This window comes from Peromyscus californicus, unplaced genomic scaffold, assembly GCF_007827085.1.
Source record: "Peromyscus californicus insignis strain IS unplaced genomic scaffold, ASM782708v3 Scaffold_18__1_contigs__length_77618521, whole genome shotgun sequence".
NCBI lineage: Eukaryota > Metazoa > Chordata > Mammalia > Rodentia > Cricetidae > Peromyscus > Peromyscus californicus.
This window is the reverse complement of record NW_026294480.1, coordinates 17,703,451-17,723,746: the sequence shown is the minus strand read 5'-3', so window position 1 is coordinate 17,723,746 and position 20,296 is coordinate 17,703,451. Positions and strand designations below refer to the sequence as shown.

General features: G+C 37.7%; 1 protein-coding gene across 5 annotated transcripts in view; it reads left to right on the top strand.

Annotated features, from left to right (window-relative positions):
• The window catches only part of Cdh12 (cadherin 12), a 988,903-nt gene that overhangs the window by 935,992 nt on the left and 32,615 nt on the right, over nt 1-20,296 (top strand). For all 5 annotated transcript variants that reach the window (XM_052743072.1, XM_052743068.1, XM_052743069.1 and 2 more), the window contains one exon: nt 6,887-7,140. In XM_052743072.1, coding sequence (XP_052599032.1) covers nt 6,887-7,140 — 254 coding nt within the window. The remainder of the gene's footprint in view (nt 1-6,886; nt 7,141-20,296) is intronic.

Sequence of the window (20,296 nt, the reverse complement as noted above, 5' to 3'; positions counted from 1 at the left end):
GCCAGCACTCCAAAATGGGGTCAACGTTGTGGGTTCCTGAGAGACTCCCCAGCACTCTGCCCCTTCCTATTCCCATGATGTCCTCATCTATCATGGTGTCTTCCTCCCTGCCCTCCCACTGTTTCCCTGTTCCAGCTTGACCCTCCCATTTCCCTATGTTCTCATCCCCCACTCCTCTCCCTTTGCCACCCCCCCCCCCCACCACACACACACCCAGTCCACTCATGTAGAGGCTCAAACTGTTTGGAGGGCACCCAGGCAGGGATCGGGATCTGTCCGTGGTCTATGGGCAGGCTTCTGAAACCCAGTGGCTGTGGTTTGACACCTTGCACAGCCTTGGTGCTGTGGGAAGGGGTTGGACCTGCCTAGGCTCAGTGTGCTGGGCTCTGCTGACTCCCCATGGGAGACCTCAATTTAGGGGATGTGGGGATGCGGGGTGGCTTGGGAAAGAGGACTGGGCGGTGGAAGGAGGGAGGACGGGGGATCTGTGAATAGTATGTGGAGTGAGTAGAAAATTTCTTAATAAAGAAAAATGAAAGAAAAAAATGCAAAGCAGAATGATTTTCAGCATAGGATATTCATGATTTACTGTTTATGGGAACTATAAGCTGGCGTTAATGGGTTCTTTTGGGGCTTTTATATTATGTATTTGCTCATTAATCAGTAACTTTCCAAATTCTTCTTCTGTTTATCAACATTGAAGACTTAGATTCTGTAAGTTGGTAGTGTGGCACCACCATGTGGTCGATTTCAGGGAAAACAGGAATATGACAAAATTTGTACATCTGTCATTTCTCTAATTACTGGGTTTTTGTTGTTGTTGTTGTTGTTTTATCTACTCTGGAATGTCCAATTTTAAAGAAAAAAATGTTGTAACCTTTGTGTCTATGAATATTATGTTTCTTTTTTAAGAAGCATTTGATTTTGCCTTAAAAAAAAACAACTTTAATTTGTACTGGAGGGATGACTATGTGGTTAAGAGTGCCCTCTGCTCTTCCAAAGGAGCTAGCATGCATATGGCGGTTCACAACTGTCAGTAAGTCCAATACCAGGTGGTCCAGTGCACCACTACCCTCCACAGTCACAACATGCATGTGGCAATCAGCCATATATACATGCAAAACATATTTCCTGAGTGTGTGTGTGTATGTATGTATGTGTGTATATACAAAAAAAATTCTTAATTCAATTTTCTAGACTCCTAAGAATTCTCAACTCTAAATTATCCAAAAGTAGATTTATGTTCTATTTCTTAGATTTAAGTTTTTTTTTGTTTTTTTTTTTTTTTTTTTTTTTTTTTTGTTTTGTTTTGTTTTGTTTTGTTTTTGTTTTTCGAGACAGGGTTTCTCTGTGTAGCTTTGCGCCTTTCCTGGAACTCACTTGGTAGTCCAGGCTGGCCTCGAACTCACAGAGATCCGCCTGGCTCTGCCTCCCGAGTGCTGGGATTAAAGGCGTGCGCCACCACCGCCCGGCAGATTTAAGTTTTTTATTTTGCTTTAAAATTCAAAAGATATAGCAATGCATATATTCCATCTCTGTTCTCTATAGAAATTTTTTATGTTTGGAGTTGGGGATATGACTTTATGACAAGCACGTAAAGTACTTTTCCTTTAAGCATGAGGTCCTGTGTTCAGATCCATATCTGGCTTGCAAATGAGACTAACGGTTACAGGAGGATTCTTGTGTTCAGTGGCCAGTCAAGTCCAGTTAAATTAGTTAAATTAGTGAGTTCCAGTTTCAGGGATAGAACCTGCCTCCAAAAATAAGATGGAAAGTGACAAAGGAAGACATCTTCCACGGACCTCTGTCCTCCATTTTCACCTGTAAATACATGCACACACATCTTCACACAGATATACATGCATTGATGAAACTGCCCATACAATGTAATCATAAACACAAACACAACAGAAGTATTCCTACTCATATTTTCTCTTTTACACTTCCTAAAGTAAGAATCTAGCAAATCTCTTAGGCTGCTTTCAGTGCCCTGGACCTGCCTTTGCCAGCAGGACGTTAGCTTGCCTGGTGTTTCTTCTGAGTCAGGGCTAGAACTCGACTATCCAGCCTGTCTTTGTACCTCAGCCTGCTTGGTTCCTCATTTCTGCCTTGCACTGGCTTGTCTCCAAGCCTTCCTCCTTACTTTCCTTTTCTATTCTTTACTCCCAAAGTGAGTGTATGGAGCTTTATCTGTACATTCCATGTGAGCCATTTTTCTAGCATTCAACACCAGCAAATTCCAGAGGAGGCAGTGCGGCCTCTGTTGGCATTTATGGCGTATTCAACAGACACAGATAAGTAACATTTCAGTACACCAGAGTGACTGCAATTCTGCACCTCATTCTTTCTGCAAAGAAAGTCCTGTAGGAAGAATGTCTTCGTTAATCTTTTTATTTGTTTCTTTTTGTTTTGTTTTGTTTTTTTTCAAGACAGGGTTTCTCTGTGTAGCTTTGCGCCTTTCCTGGAACTCACTCTGTAGCCCAGGCTGGCCTTGAACTCAGAGAGATAGAGATCTAGCTGCCTCTGCCTCCCAAATGCTGGGATTAAAGGCATGTGCCACCACCACCCGGTCCCTACCCGTTTCTTTCTTCCCAAAGTGGGGACACTTCATTCTAATCTCCATTGATGCATGTGGTACATACATTTAAAATGGTTGATTCTACTATATTTGATGTGCCCCAACATAGTTCACCAATCTGTAGTTTTTCCCCATAAACAAAGAAATATCACTGAAGTACACAGAAGGTTTTAAATTTCCATTGGCTAAAAGAGTATTTTTTGTTGGTTTACTGTTCTCATTTTTGGCATATTGATTTTTGTTTTTAATCACATGAACCACAAAGTTAGCTATATTTTGCAAATATTAAAAAATAAGTTGATTAAACAAATGGAAACTGTGTGGTTCAAAGAAGAAATCTGTTTCAGACATATGCAGCTTGCTGTAAAAACTAAGTTTAAAAAGAATAGACATTCTGTCACATGAGGAAGGTCTGTTTTAGGAAATGATTTATACTGTATATAAAGAAGATATGTGTTTTACTCAAAATATACAGTATTTAACTAAATCTTTTGTTATTTTTAGGAAAATTTTTCCTGAAATCTGTACATACAAGTACAGAAGGCTCTCACAATTCTGTATTTGATTTGGTTTGTATTGTGTCAACTACTGGATGTATTTTAATATTATTGTCATTAATTACAGTCATTGGAATAATGCTCATTAATTTTCAGTTAATTTATTAAAACTGCCGATATGTGGCAGTATTGTAATAAATGTGAAATCTAGTAAAAATGTTTTCCCAGAAAAAAATGAAGGAATATCTAATGAGTAGTTTAGTTTTAAGATATTTACAACAAGCTTCCTGGAATATGTATATCTTAAATAACGTAATTTATTTAGAAAATATTTTGCCTGAAAATTTTGTTTTTAATTGTATATATATATATATATATATATATATATATATAAGCATATGTACAAATAACTTTTTCTGAAAATTTTATTGTACATATATGAATATATACATATTATATGCTGAAATACATGCAAATATACATGCAAATATACATGCAAATATACATGCAAATTTTGTTAAAAGGAAAAATTATACTTCAAATATTCAAGTTTCACTCTATTTCTTTCTCCCTTACAGGGCATTCTCACCTGAAACTGAGACATCTATTCTTTACCGAGTGCTTGATCACATTTTATCGAAATGCTAATTTGAGCCCTTGCACAGTGATGATGAAAAAGGCAGTCTCTTATGCCTCTTTCCAGACAAAGACTGAGATTACTGGTCATAAAACTAAGTCTCTGAAACTGCTTCTTTTCAAAACCAACCTCTTTCTGAATGCCTTATCTTTATTGTCCAGGCAGAGTAGTAAACTTCTTCTACAAAATTATGCTCCCAATGTCTTTCCGTCATAGCTCGGTCTGTTATAAATCTGTTTCCAACTCTTTGTCCACAAATGATCAGTTCCATTTTAGATAATGACACCTTCTGATCATGAGTTCCTCAGAAATGCACCATTCTAATGATTGTTAAGACTTGTTTGATTCTGCAGGGCAGAATCTTCTTAATTTCAGGATTTTTTTTTTTTGTGAGAGTGATTGCTTTATTGTGTTGATGAAAATGATGCATGCTCATCATAAAATCTGAAGCAAGAGGATGAGAGGATGTAAAGATAGGCAAATGATAGTTGCTGTTGGTCAGAGTATTTGTGATGAGTTCTTTATTCAGCACCTCTCAACAGGAATTGTGGTGTGAATTGGTGCCAGGATCAAATATGAACCTTAGGGTTTATTTCCATGCATACTATTGCCAGCAGAATTTATTTGCCTGTGGTTTCATTGTTGTGATTTATTTTGGTGTCAGCTTTTGTCTGTCATCATCCTTAATTTCTATAGTTTCTGTCACTGACTATATGAATGCCATATGCTATGTATGCTATGTCCTCATGAGTAATCTCTAAGAAGGTATGCTGTGTCCTCACCAGTAACCTCTAAGAAGGTAGCCTCACACTATCTTCTTTACTTTCTTTCACAACCTTAGCAAACTAGGCCAGATTTTCAATCATGTGTCAAATGATTAAGGATCTTACTTACATCTGTAAAATATGTTTTTCTTTAAAACTCAATACCTTGTTGGTTGACATGCTATTAAATTCACAGGCCATTCCTACACTCAGTTGTTGGAGGTCCTTGGAGACAAAGTAATATTGATGATGATGTTGATGATGATGATGGTGATGTTGATGATGATGATAATGATATGATGGAGGCACCTTTGCACTCTGTCTTCTGGATATACTGATTTTCAAATTCAACAAAAAGTCAATAATGAAATCCATTGATTTCTGCATAACATTATGTAGAAGCAGGAACTCAGGAAGCCCCTGGAGAGTGACTTACTTAACATTAACACATTTTACATTCATTGAAGTGATAAAAAATATCTGTACACAATATGCTTCATAATTTTGGCATAATAAGAATATTGAAGGAGAAAGTCACTATAATAATATAGTCTGCCTAATTCTTATTTATTTAAGACAAGATTTCTCTGTGTTGCCCTGTATAACAGGCTGGCCTTGAAGTTAGAGATCCACCTGCCTCTGCCTCCCCGGTGTAGGATTAACCACCACCTGGTTAATTCTTCATTTTTATTTAGGGAGATATTAAATATAGATATTCCATTTCTTGAACATTGAAGTCTCTTACTGCATATCTCTCTACATAGCTCCCTCCTGAAAATCTGGCTATAAATGACATGTTTCCAGCCAAGGAGAAGGGATATCCTCATCCAAAATCTGATCTCACAATCACTTTCTTACCCTTCTAGAACCATTCTTAAGATTCTTAAGATCACAGAGATCCGCCTGTCTTTGCCTCCAGAGTGCTGGGATTAAAGGCATGCACCACCACCGCCTGGCTCCCTTCCATCTTATATATAATTCTCTTTCAAATCTCTCTATGGCACATGGTGAAAAACTTGTCACTTCTTAGAAAGTATTAATTATATAATATGGCTTTATTCTAGAATACGTTGAAAGCAAAGCGACATTATATACCACCAACCTTGCACCCCATAAAAAGAAAGGTGTGGAACTTCCTTTTTATAAATTATAATTACATTATTACAAATTTAAATTCTACTCCAACCCTTTTGTTTTTCATGAAGACCCTTCAAATACTTGAAAACGTTTGTCTCCCATGTCTTCGGCTAATTTTCCCAAGCTAAACATTCTCCTAATTATAGCAGTTTCTTCTTTCTTCAACATGAGTGATATTTGTCACTTTCTCTAGGCAAATGGTTGCCTTTTTGGCTCCCATTGACTCTCACTATGTAGCCCAGTCTGCTCTTGAACACGAGATCATCATGTTACTTTTGCCTTCCAAGTTCTTGGATGGTTACTGTGTGTCACCAACCTGGCTTATAAAAAAATTAAAAAAGCAACTTCACACAAAAAACTGAGTGTGAAGGGTCCCACCTGTCATCCCAGCACTGAGGAAACTCTGACAGGTGGATTGCCAGTTCAGAGCCAGCCTAAGCCACATAATAAGATCCCAAGTCTACTGCCGCTCCTCCCACAAAGTGTCCCATGCCACAGTGATCATAGACCTCAGTGTTTTTAGAGATATGGAGATGAAAGAACTGATATTTGAAAGTGGGAACAACTAAACTGAATACCAGTGCATATGCACGAATGATTTCTTTTGTTACTTTCAAGATCATCCGTAATTTATCAATGTGTTTGAAGTCAGAATTCTTGGTGATGTGTTCTGATAATGCAGTGTAGCACACACTGATTTGATACATAATTCTGAGACTTCAAGTAATTTTAATAAACCATTGTACTTACTTTAAATTTTTATAGAGGTTCCTAATAAAATACCTGCTCATTCAAGACTTTTAGCAGATAATGGTACCCATGGAAAAATAAGAAAAGCAAATAGCTAACATTCTGTATGCACCTGGAATCTAAATAGCCAATCCAATTTCATTGTTGCTCTATTTTTCCAATCTTTACTTCTGTCCAGTAGATGTCAGTATTGGATAAAAGCAAAATAGCATTCCCCTTACTATTTGCACACTGCTTGGGAGAAACCTGAATTGCCCTGTCTACCGTGATGTGCACATGTAGATTTTGTCAATTCTATGTACTTAGATAATTAACATTATGGGTTACTTCTATATGCCGCTGATCTTTAATGTTATTAAATATTTACCTTGTGTTTCCTCTGTCCTGTGTTTAGCAAGAAGAGGAGAAGATGAAACAGGTGTAATTAATTGTTTCTAAGCAGCTGGAAGATTGCTTAGAAACAACGTCACCATTTCTGCTCAGATCTGTATAAACATAATTCCTCATTTTATCCTTCTCACAGCCTCTGGATTTTGAAACGAAGAAGGCATATACTTTCAAAGTAGAGGCCTCCAACCTTCACCTTGACCACCGCTTTCACTCCGCTGGCCCCTTTAAAGACACTGCGACGGTAAAGATCAGCGTGCTGGATGTGGACGAGCCTCCCGTGTTCAGCAAGCCACTTTACACCATGGAGGTTTATGAAGACACTCCTGTGGGGACCATCATTGGGGCTGTCACAGCCCAAGACCTCGATGTGGGCAGTAGTGCGGTTAGGTAAGAATAACCATTTTTAATGTTGCATTAGACAAACGAAACCCAATCAGCAGGAGAAAACAAACTCAATCACTCAAGGTGCTGCCCAGGAATAGCCGATCGTGCCCCACAAAATGTAATGAATTCTTATTACTGTAAGGATGGAAGTGTTGCCATAGAAATCGAATACAAACAACCAGCACACAGCCTTGTAATACTGTTTGCTGCGATGTAATGGTGGACATATCACTCTAATTAATAAGCCACTTTTTCATTTATAAAAGGTTCTGAGCAAAACAACGTCAGATCATTCACAAGATTATTGATTGGAAAATTTCAAGACAAGGATCCCTTAGGAAAGGAGACCCAAATATCCCACCTTTAACATTGTAATCAGAATCACCTACTTTCCTTTCTTTCTCACATGCCAAATATAGTTATTTCAAATGCACATCCCCCAAACTCTTAGATGATCCCATAATCAACCCGAGTCTAACATCTAGTTTCTCCTATAAATAGCCACTAAACAAGACATAGAGATTCCCGGTTGGAACCATTCTAGCAAGTTCTCTAGCTGTGAGGCTTTGAACCTAAATAAGCGATGAGGTTTGAAAATATGTGGCATGTTACGGATAGACCAGGTACTCCTATTCCATGTATAAAAGAGGGAAGGAAATAGTAGTGTTACCTGCATGATTCCAAATGCTAGCAGGAGGAAGTCCACTGGACTTGCAAATTTATTAGGAACAACTTTTCTTTAGATCTGGGCTTCTTCATCTTACAGATATGCTGAGTCTGGAGTCTTCTAGATCCATTGGAATGACTCACAATTCATACCACTTCAAAACCAGTGTCCACTCTGTGACTTTCTGTGTCAGTGCCACATAGGTATTGTAGCTAGTTTTTCTGGCCCTGCCAGGGCCCATATCAGGACAAATATCTCTTACCTGCCAGTCCCGCAGCCTCTCAGACCCAACCAAGTAAACATACAGAGACTTGTATTGCTTACAAACTGTATGGCCGTGGCAGGCTTCTTGTTATCTAGTTCTTCTATCTTAAATTAACCCATTTCTATTAGTCTATACTTTGTCACATGACTCGTGGCTTACCAGTACCTTACATCTTGCTTGTCATGGCGGCGGCTGGCAGCGTCTCTCTGCCTCAGGCTTCCACTTCCCAGAAATTTCTTCTCTGCTTGTCCCACCTATACTTCCTGCCTGGCTCCTGGCCAATCAGCATTTTATTTATACAGAGTGACATCCACAGCATAGGTATATAAGTAACAACTCTAGAACAATCTTAAACTCCCCATTGGCCTTGGGCATATACTGAAACCATTTCACGAGTAGACATGCCTTCCATAGCTCATGATGCTGAATTATATCTGATTTCCTTCTTCAAGAAAGTCATATGCATTTGAGTAAATAGTTCAGTGATCTGGTGCTGTTTTAGAAGTCTTGTACTTTTCCTGAATTTTTCTCATGTCTCTGTTTTTGTTAATCCCAGTGTGGAGTGAGTATTCTGTAACATTTCCTTCTCCGATTGACATGATGGGTGAAATCCTTTGTTCATTCCAAAACCAAGTTCTTTAGTATGTGATCAAAAGAATAGGCCTCATAGATTCTTCTGAAATTCATTTGTTGTAATATGTTTTCCTTTTTGTAATATGCAAAGGCTAAAGTATTAATATTTTATATACTGATATCCTTTTGCTTAACAATCTCATCTTCAATTAATTTGTCTCCTTTGATGTTTGTGTAAGTATAGACTCACAATCTAATTCATAATAATGTTGTTCTTATTAAATCTAAGATACATACTGATTTTTGTATCTACAAAGTTGTATCTTTTGATAGAAGAGCATTGCGACCTGAAAACTACTCCAAAATTCTCTGCACATGACCACATGAATTGATACTGCTCTGGTGTCCAATAATGTGTGTGTCTGTTTGCCTGTCTGTCTCCCTCAATCTCTCTCTCTCTCCCTACATTCCTCTCTCTCTCTCTCTCTCTCTCTCTCTCTCTCTCTCTCTCTCTCTCTCTCTCTCTTCTTTCTTTCTTCTCTTTTTAATGTCACCCATGGAATAGTATTGTAAAGCATTTCCTCTAACAGAAATTATTATTTCTGGATTATTTTTTGTTGAAATTACAAGTTAGTTATATTTGTCCATTCCCTTTGTCTTTCCAACTATCCCATGTACTGTTCTCTACTCTCTTTCATATTCATAGCTTCTTCAATAATACTTTTCTTATTTATCTGTAATACGTCATCAGATTGGCTTTATCATTTGTGTTTGACCAAGACACTGTTCAAGGTCCCTGGATACTCTCAATAAAAATAGAACCTTTTTCTAAAGTTACCTAATTTTTTTCTCTTCCATTAGACCACTTATCAAAATCATTCTACATATCTATACATTATAGAAATTCAAAGTTCTTTCAGACCCTGGACATCTTTTAGTTAGGGATCAGCTACAAAGGCACCTGCCACTTGGTACCAGTTTGCTTTCTGACCATTTCAGTATTCTATGACAGAGCCCTATAACATTTGAAGCAAGAAATATTTCCATGCCACAGTCAGGAAACTTCGAAGTCCGTAACCAAAGTGAAAGTAAATACAGCATCTTGGTAACATCCCCATCTTCCTCTGCTGCATGGTCTTCTTGTATTCATAAAACAAAGCAGCTCCTCCAAGTTCTAAAAAGGTCAGTTAGCAGGCTGGAGAAATGGCTCAGCAGTTCAGAGCAGAGACTACTTTTCCAGAGAACCTGTATTCTGTTCCCAGCACCGAACTGGTGGCTGACAACTATCTGTAACTCCATTTCCATGTACATCAGTACCTTCTGTGTCATCCTCAGACAATGTACACATATGGTACACAAAAATGAGTATGGGCATGCACACATACGTATTAAATAAATAAATGTTATGGAAGGACAGTGATCTCTATCTTAAGAAAGCCACACAGGCTCATTATTTCTCCTCCTAAGGACTTATCTCCTACCTTCACACCTTCATATTTAGTTTATTATTTTGACATATGAATGTGTGTGTGTGCTGATGTGAAGTGTGTATGTGTGCATGAAAGCAAACATGTGCATGCATGCATGAGCATTTGTGAGCATACAGAGGAAGAGAAAGACACCCAAGTATCTCTCTATTACTCTCTGCCTTATTTTCTTGAGAAGCAATTTCTCCATGAACCTGTATGTAGTCTTGTGGCAGCATGTGTGAGTGATCATACTGTCTTCAACCTATACCATGCTGAGGTTATGAATATGCACTAACATACTTGTTTTCATATTTTGTTGTTGTTTCTGTTTGTTCTTTGTTTATTTATTCCGATTGGATGATGGGATCTCAACTAAGGCACTTATGCTTGTTAAGCAAGAACACTTATGAGCTGAGCCATCATTCCAGCTTCTTATCATATAGCCAGCCCCCAAATCATGACACAGAGACATATTATTAATTATGAAAGCTCACTCAGCCTTAGCTTAGAATAGTTTCTAACTAGCTTTTATAACTTAAAATAATGCATTTCTGTTAATCTACATGTTGCCATGTGGCTCGTGAGTTTTTAATCTCTCCTCCTATGTGTTCTGTTTCCTCTATGTCAGGCTGACAACTCCACCTTCCTTCTTCCTCAAGACCACTCTGTAACACAAATCTTAAGAGGTCTTATTAATAGAAAAACCTGGAGCTAGGTATTGGGGTGAATTCTGAAAAGTCAGAGAAGCAGAACAAGCCACAGCTAACCTCACCTCACCAACTTCTCAGCTGATCTTGTTTCCTCAGACTGGTAGCTTCTGAGTCCTCCTCATCCGAATAGATCTCAGCTGAACTGCAGCTAATAGCCTAAAAGCTTAAAGGGCTCTAGTTCCTGGTTTTCATGCCATATATACCTTTCTGCTTCCTGCCATCACTTCCTGGGATTAAAAGTGTGTGCCACTATGCCTAACTCAGTTTCCAGCATGGCCTTAAAATCATACTCTGCCTCCAGATGCTAGATTAAAGGCATGTGCCACCACTGCCTAACCTCTATGTTTAATATGGTGGCTGTTCTGTTCTCCGACCCCCAGATAAGTTTACTGGGATGCACAGTATATCAACCACACCACTCTGTTCCCAGAAGTCCTGCCTAAACTCTTTCTGCCTAGTTACTGGCCATTCAGCTCTTTATTAAACCAATCACAGTGACAAATCAGTGTAAAGGAATATTCCACAACATATCTTGTGTTTAAGAGGGATGTAGTGGGTAGCCATTCCAGCTTTGATCTGGAAGTTCCAACCCCTTTTAACCTCCTTTTAACTACGTGGAGTGAAGCTCAGTCGGTAGAGCATGAGACTCTTAATCTCAGGGTCCTGGGTTCGTGCCCCACGTTGGGCGCCAGATTGGTGTAATTATTAAGGCCACTCCACGTAGTTAAAAGGAGATTTATTTAATGGCATAACTTACAAATTAAGGGATAGGTAGGGCGCGGGGTCTGGGGAAGGTGTATCACAGTCCAGCCGTGTTCTCTGGAGCTCTGCTTGGTCCACCTCCACTATCCAGGGTCCCGGAACAGAGCCTGCCTATCCAGATCTCAGGTCCCCAGGCGCTTCCCTTGGCCCTGCCTTGTAGGTGTGACAGTTGCCGAAGTCTCAATGGGGGTTGGAACTTCCAGATCAAAGCCGGAATGGCTACCTACTACAGAGGGAACTCTAAAAAGTACATCTGACTTATGTAAGGGGAGAGAAACAATTACTGGGCACTTTTCATTTCAGTACAAATCCTCTCCAGGTTCTTCATTGGAAACAAGCTATATTTTTATACTTGTTATCCTTACAACACCTTTAAAAACTACACACAGACACAGTGATGGGCGAGAGATTCACAATACCGTTGTCTATTGGTATGCTGTCATTGGTCAGTCATGTTGCTGAAGCCCTTATCGCTCTTGATTATTTTGTTGTCAGTAGGAAACATCTGATGAAGAGATTGATCTTAATTTTTGTAGAACATAAATGGTTATTGGAACAGGCTTTCTTTTGAGCCACCTACCGACTCGTAAATCATGACACAGAGACTTATTATTTTGAATGCTTATCTTAGCATGTATTTCTTGCTAGCTCTTATAACTTAAATTATCCTGTTTCTCTTCATCTATGGTTTGCCTCGGGGCTTTTTACCTTTCTTTCTTTCTGTGTGTCTTACTTCCCTGCTTCTTCCAATGACTGACTGGCTGGTGACTGCCTGGCTTCTGGCCCCGGACATGTCTCTCTCTTTCTCCCCATTCTCTCCTCCTTCTTCTCTCCTCCTATTTATTCTTGGCCTGCCAGCCTCACCTATCGCTCTCCTGCCTAGCTATTGGCTTGTCAACTTTTTATTAGACCAGTCAGGTGCCTTAGTCAGGCAAGGTGAAACAGCAACACATCCTCACATAATTAAACAAATGCAGCATAAATAAAATAAAACTCCTTCACATTATAAACAAATACAGCATAAACAAATCTAACACATGTTTGCCTAGTTAAAGTGATATTCTGCAACAGGTTATTGCAGAAATGTTAAAGGTATATAACAAACATGAAAATGTAACTATCGTTAGAAACAATGAACAGTTCAGTAAATGAACATTTATGTTCATTGTGGCACTGTATATCTAGAGTATACATGAAATTGTTTAATGCCTTCCTTGGATGCTGTGTTTAGAACAGTGACAATGCATGATGCACACAGGAACAAAAGTATATTTTCTTTTTTTTTTTTTTTTTGGTTTTTCAAGACAGGGTTTCTCTGTGTAACTTTGCGCCTTTCCTGGATCTCGCGCTGTAGACCAGGCTGGCCTCGAACTCACAGAGATCCGCCTGCCTCTGCCTCCCGAGTGCTGGGATTAAAGGCGTGCGCCACCACCGCCCGGCAAAAGTATATTTTCAAATCCTTCAGAACTGAAAAATGCAGAAAGTCTGTAAGTGAACTGTATCGTTAGATAATAGGACAAACTTTCAAATTTGAAAACACTGAATCGTGACTCTGTGAGAGAAACAATAGAAAGGCATATTTTAGAAAACTCCTTGTCCAGCTGTGTCTTCAGGTTTTGTCACAGATACCCCCATCTGACTGTCCTACTGTAAGTTAACTAAAGTGGTATCCTCATCTTTGCTTCTCATGAGAAGCACTGACTTCCCCAAAATAGCAGACACAGATGGAGCTAATTGATCCCTGTGAGGAGTTGTCAGAAGACAGATTTGTTCTTGAATGACACGAAACCTGCCTTAGTTCCATTTCCTTGGAGTAAACAAGAAACTTGGATCATGTCAGTTAAGGAAACATGGACCCTGAGTCATATTTTTGTGTAAATATATGCTTGCTCATTCGTGAATAATAGTGAAAAAATATGTTCTTAAAACTATAAAGCAGAAAATTATGTCATATTTATAAACTTTCTGTTTATGTGTTTCATTTCCTGTTTTATTAATTTTTTTTATTTATTTTACATACAGTTGCCCTTCCTTCTGCTCCTCCCATTCCCTGCCCTCACCTCTTACCCACACTCCCCCCATCCATTCCTCCCGTGGGAGTCAACAAAACATGACACATCAAGTTGAGGCTGCACCAAGCTCCTCCCCTTGCATCCCACCATGGAGAATAGGTTCCAAAAGGCCAGCTGAAGCACCAGGGACAGATCCTGATCCCACCGCTAGGAGGAGCCCCACAGACAAAGCTACCACAACAGTCACACACATGCAGAGGGCCTAGGTTGGTCCTATGCAGACTCTCTAGCTGTTACTTCAGAGTCTATGAACTCCCACGAGCTCAGGCCAGCTGTCTCGGTGGGTTCTCCTGTCATGACCTTGATCCCCCTCTCATAAAATCCCTCCTTCATCACTTCACTGACCTTGGCCCAGTGCTTGGCTGTGAATCTCTGCATCTGTTTCCACCAGTTACTGGATGAAGGCTCTTTGATGTCAATTAGGGTAGTCCAATCTGATTACAACAGATGGCCAGTTCAGACACCCTCTCTACTGTTGCTAGGAGTCTTAGCTGGGGTCATCCTTGTGGATTTTTGGGAGTTTCCCTGGCACCTGGTTCCTGCCTAACTCCTCAAATTAGGCTTAGTGGGTTCAGTCATTTGCCTCTATGTTTCATTGCTGTGGCAAATTCTGATGAAAATCTCCTAGGTAGGCAGGACTGCTCATCCCATATCATCTGGGATTCAGAAAAAGAGACAGAAATTGGCCACAAAAAAGAAATACTATCAAAGCCATGTACCGAGATCTGCTTTCTTTAGTCATTCCCTAACTCCTAGTACCCCGTCAATCTATGAGTTCACAAAGGGATAATTCCAATGATGAACCTTCAATCCTTATGATACATTCATCTCTCACTATTCCATGAGCTAGCAAGTAAGCATTTAGTATACAGGCCTTCAGGGAACAATTGAAAATTCTAACCATAAGATAGTCCAGTTTCCCACCACTGATATGTATTTTTAGCGGTTCACCTTGTCATTCTGAAGTTTCTAGAAAAGGATTATCTCATAAGACCCATAGACATAGGATAAGTATATCTGCTAATCTTGAGCATCATATCTAATATACTAGACATTTTAGCACCAGTGTAGAAATCTAAGCACAGCAAACAAACAACAGAATTTTGGAGCAGAAGAGGCCTAGCTTACCAAATGCTTCCCTAAAGTTATTTATATAATTAATAATTTACTTATTCAATGTGAAAAACAAATATTGGAAAATAATTCACAGTTTTTTCACATGCTTATGTGAGATTTTTGTAATGATAAAAAAAAAAGGGCAAGAACTGATATAAAGTGTTTTCATTACATTTTTGCGCCTTCTAGGAACTGAGCATGTGACTTATTGGGTCGTTTTTCCCATCAGTATATAATAAGCTCCACTAGGGAGTTGTGTCTAACCACGGCTTCTGCTGGAGTCCACGCAGCTCAAATATATCCTGACACATCACAGGAGTCAGGAGACGTCATTCAATGAATGTCATGACCTGTGTTAGCGATTTCACCTAGCTAGCAAAATAACCAGTCTGTTTTGTATTTTAGACTTACATATTATTTGAAGTCTTTGAGTGTTTTTCCTGCATGTACCTTCATCATGCGTGTGCCTGACACCTGAAGGCCAGAAGACAGCTGATCCCAGTCTAAAGTTATGAATGACTGTGAGCTAAAATGCAGCTGTTAAGAACTGACCCAGACTTCTCTACAAGGGCAACAAGTGCACTTAGCTGCTATGTCTTCTTTCCGGCTATGAGTGTTTTCACAAAGATAGAAAAGCATGTAGGAAACTATCAAGATTTCAGTATTTGAACCCTTGGATTTATGTAAATGATTAAGATTGTCTTGAAAAATTAGCTTAGAAATTATTCCTGGGAAAAATCACAATAGTAATTTACACAGATAGTTTGTAAATAATCAGCTATTTGTTTACACACACACACACACACACACACACACACACACACACACACACACTCACACACACACATGCATTCTTTCTCGCTTTCTTTTCTTCCTTCCTTTCTTTCTTCCTTTCTTTCTTTCTTTCTTTCTTTCTTTCTTTCTTTCTTTCTTTCTTTCTTTCTTTCTTTCTTTCTTTCTTTCTTTCTGTCTGTCTTTTCTTCCAGTAGGCTCTTCCTACATATTCTTGGATGTCCTGGAAGTCATCTTGTAGTTTAGGCTGGCGTTGAACTCAGGGAGAGATCTTCTTGCCTTTGCCTCCCTTGCGCTGCTGCTGTAATTAAAGTCACTCACCACCTTGCCCAGCTCTCGTACACATTTAAGATTTTATTTATGTTTGAGATTATAATATAATCACAACACTTCTCTATCCCCCTTCCTAACTCCAAACACACCCATATACTCCTCTTGCTCTAATTTAAATTCATTGCCTCTTTTTTTCAGCAATTGTTTTTACATGCACATATGTATACACACACACATTTATATATATATATATATATATATATATATATATATATATATATATATATATATATATTCCTAAATACATGAATACAACCTACTCAGTCTGCATAATGTTATTCATATGTGTGTTTTCAGGGCTGACCTTTTGGTGTTGAATAACTAATTGATGTGCTTTTCCCTAGAGAAGACCATTTCTCCAGTTCTCAGCATTTCTTGTTTGCTTGTGGTCTTTTGTGTATTGGTGAGACCTTGTGGATATTTTGATGGATCTAACATATATACATTACATTAAATTTTACATTATAAATGCTGTAGGAAAGAGATAATATATACACTGCTTAAAATATACTATATTATCTTGATAACATTTTAATTTGTCTTATGACTTCATTCTAATATCTACTTATATCATCAGTATTTTAATTCAACAGAAAATTCTATCTTCTAAATAATAAAATATAGTATGTGAAAAACTTCACAGACCATAATCCAGGAAAGTAGTCTCTGTAAGGATGAATTTTTAATGTTTGCACTAAGAAAAATATATATTGGTTTCTGTGACAGAAATTATTTCTGGATTATTTCATTAATTATAAATAAAACTAACCACTTACATTTATCAACAACTTAAACTGATTCCACTAAAACATATTTTATGTATTCTTAAATCATTTAAAAGTGTGCAGGAAATAAACTCACAGACACTATCCAAAAATACTAATGGGAAAAGAGAGACACTGTGGATAAATTGGTAGTGTGGATAAATGGTAAGAACAGGAAGGTAGAATTTAGTATGAAGTACCTCAAAGACACACTCAAGGAAAAGGAAACCATTAAGACAACTTGTAATATAGAAACTGCAGCAGTAGCTGTATGCGCTAACCTCTAGGGTAGTTTGCTCTGTGTGACTTGTCACTACTATGCTATTCTTAGTGTTTAAGATCCCCGAGAGAATTATTGTTCTGAGTCAGTTTTTGCATGAAGTCTACTTCCAAATGTGCTGATGACATTTAATTTTCATTAGCTGCATTTATGGCTGCTCTTCAACAGAGAGATTCCTTTACTAAAATAAATAAATACCTGAAGAATTTATTAGAACAAATGCCCATTGGTATAGGTCACTGTTGATTTTATTTACACACTCCTGAGCCGGGATCTCATACTCTGATGAAATGATATGGTTTTATCTAGATCTGTTACATATATTGAAGACTGTAAAATATCTAAAGCTTATTTGAAATAAAGCTTTAATAACCTTTTATTCTCTCTTCCTCTCTTTTCTCTTCTAAATAAGTATGTATTATCAGCATGGAATTTTTCTACACACTAGTAAATTTTTTTTGATTTTTTTAAATTTAATTTAATTTTATTTTACAATACAATTCAGTTCTACATATCAGCCACGGATTCCCTTGTTCTCCCCCCTCCCGCCCCCTCTCCTTACCCCCAGCCCACCCTCCATTCCCATCTCCTCAGCAGTGACCTATAGCAATGGGCATTTGGTTGATTTCAACGGAGTAGTCTGATGAAGCAATCTGTGGTGTTCATAACAAATTTGTTAAATACTGATAAAAATTATGAATTGTCACACATCACACTGTGATGTGAATAAAACAGCCAAAACTGTAAAACTGTTCAATTTATGCTTTTAAAAATTCATGTGAAGGATGTTTTAAGGAGGTGATCCTTTAGATTAAAGTTAGACTGTAGCATCCAAAGCAAGACATGTAAGGGTAAACTAAAAATTTTGGTCCCTGAAAATACCATCAATATTCTAGATGTATGTAATTCTGCAAAGCATCCTGATATTTTAGGATGTTTTTCTTGTCAATACTCTGCAGATATTTTGTTTCTTCCAACTGAGCAAATATTACAGAAAAAAAAAATGGACATTGTTGAACACTGATACTTTAGCCAGGCAGATACTTCAGTGAGTTACATAAAGCGATTCAGTTAAAGATTAGAACCTGGGAGTAGGCCTACAGCTTTATCCTTGATCAGCTCTGGGATGATGCTGAGGATATTTAGCTAAGCCAAAAGTCAAGCTCAGCCATATTGCGGTGTGAAGTAATCATGCTTCCCAGGTATCATCCAGAGAAAGAAGGGGAAAGTTGAGATGCAGTAAACAGTGAAGCAAACAAGCACTGTGTTTAACACAGCCTGAGTCCTTGTGCTCATAGTTTGTACACCAAAATTTAAAGCTGGAAAGATTCATGAGGGATGTTTGTAGTTCCACTTCCTTAAAGTGCAGGTTGATGTTTTCCATAGTTTAGTGCATGAATTAAGAATAAATTTGTGAAATGGAGATTATTTTTGTCATTGAAAAACAAATGATATAATATAAATAATAATAAACAAATTTTTAAGATTATAAAATGTATGAAGCAAAGATGGAAGAGGTGGAAAGTATGCATGTAAGTTGATCAGAATAATTTTATACTTAAGCATCTTATTTATCTCATTTCATTTTTATAACATCTTGTATTGCATTTCACAATTCAGTGAAAGCTACAGTAATTTTCTCTATTACATAGGAGACAAGGAAAACAGACATTGTAAGGAATGATAAGACACTAATTATACCACAAGTGAACAAAATTAATGTTCTTTGTGCTTTATTTCATTCAATAAAAATTGTACCACACTGCATATGGCTGTTACACTAAAATGACAGAGAAAACTTGTGTGCTAAGATGTGTAGATATTTTATTCCACTCCACGTATTTACACCTATACCTAAGACAACTTAGAGAACATTAAAATGTATAATTTAATTGTATTTCTGTGTTTGGTGCTATGGATTGAGTCTCCGACTTTGGGCACTCTAAATACGTAGTATTCTACCTTGGTAAACTCCCAGAAGAACCAATTGCTTTATACAGCTATTATGTAAATTCTTTAATTTTTAATTGTCTTCTCATAAATAAATAAAATTACTGCTAATTCTTTTTTATATGGATGCTTATTCACTGAATAAAGTGAAACATCCTATTAATCAACATTGTAAGATGTTTTCTGAAAGCACCTATAAACAAAATGGTTAATTTCATAAATTTTAGTTGACAAGATTTACGTATGCCTGAATATTTTTTCTGTTTAAATTGAGAAAGTTGTCACCAATCAGAGATAGCAGATGTTCCCAAATAAGAGCATGTATGTTTTCATATATGTGTTCACATGTGCATTGCTATGCATGTACACAGACATGTACACATGTGTATGGAATTCCAGAAATGCATGTGTGCACATGTATCTGGAAGCCAAGGGACAGCCTACCTATAATAAACCTAACAACCTTTAAATATATATGGAATGGGTAACGACAACACATAATTTCAAAAGAATAACAGTCATATAATGCTCCAGAATTAAAATGGCATGACTGTGAAATCTTTCAAGGTAGGCTAATTAGCTATCTAAGAGACTCCAGGCATCTACCTGTCTCCACCTTCCAGCTTGACATTGTTAGAATTGTAAGCACACTCACCATGTTCACATTTTTAAATGAATTTTGTAGATGAAGCTCAGATATTGAAGCTTGTGATGCACTTGACAAATTGAACCAACTCCCAACCTCTAACATGAGATTCTTAGATTTCTAAATATGTGGGCCTAAATTAGAAACATTTATCAATCACACAGATAAGAACTACAGTCTCTGTGCATTGAGCTCATTACAGAATTTATGCACCAGGTGTTTTGTGCAAAAAAAAAAAAACAACTTGGCTACTCAATATAAGCAAAACTAGCTTCTGACTTAGAGTAATTATGAAGATGTCAGTGGGACCAAACACATCACATGCACAGATCAATATAAACTATAATACATTGACCAAGCTCTACATATTATCTGATAAACTTTCTCCACCAAGACCACATCTTCTAAACCAACCCAAACAGCTCTACCAATCTGGAACCAAATATTCAAATGGCCAAGGCTTTGGAGAACACAGAACTACTTAAGACAGTAAATTGTTAATTTGTATTTGCTGTAACAACTGTAGCAGTAAGTGTAGGATAACTAAATTCCTATTTGGCACAGTAAGAAAATACTGTAGGAGCTGAAAAATGATTCCTGATCTTAGGCATTTCCTCGAGAAACTGTTTTTCATCTTATGCACCTATAGAGTACAAGCCTTTGTTTTGTTTTCCTGACACATGCATGAACACAGACTTGATTCTTTATTCCTTTCTCCCATACACTTCAATATAGCAAGTCACTCTAACACTTTCTGTAT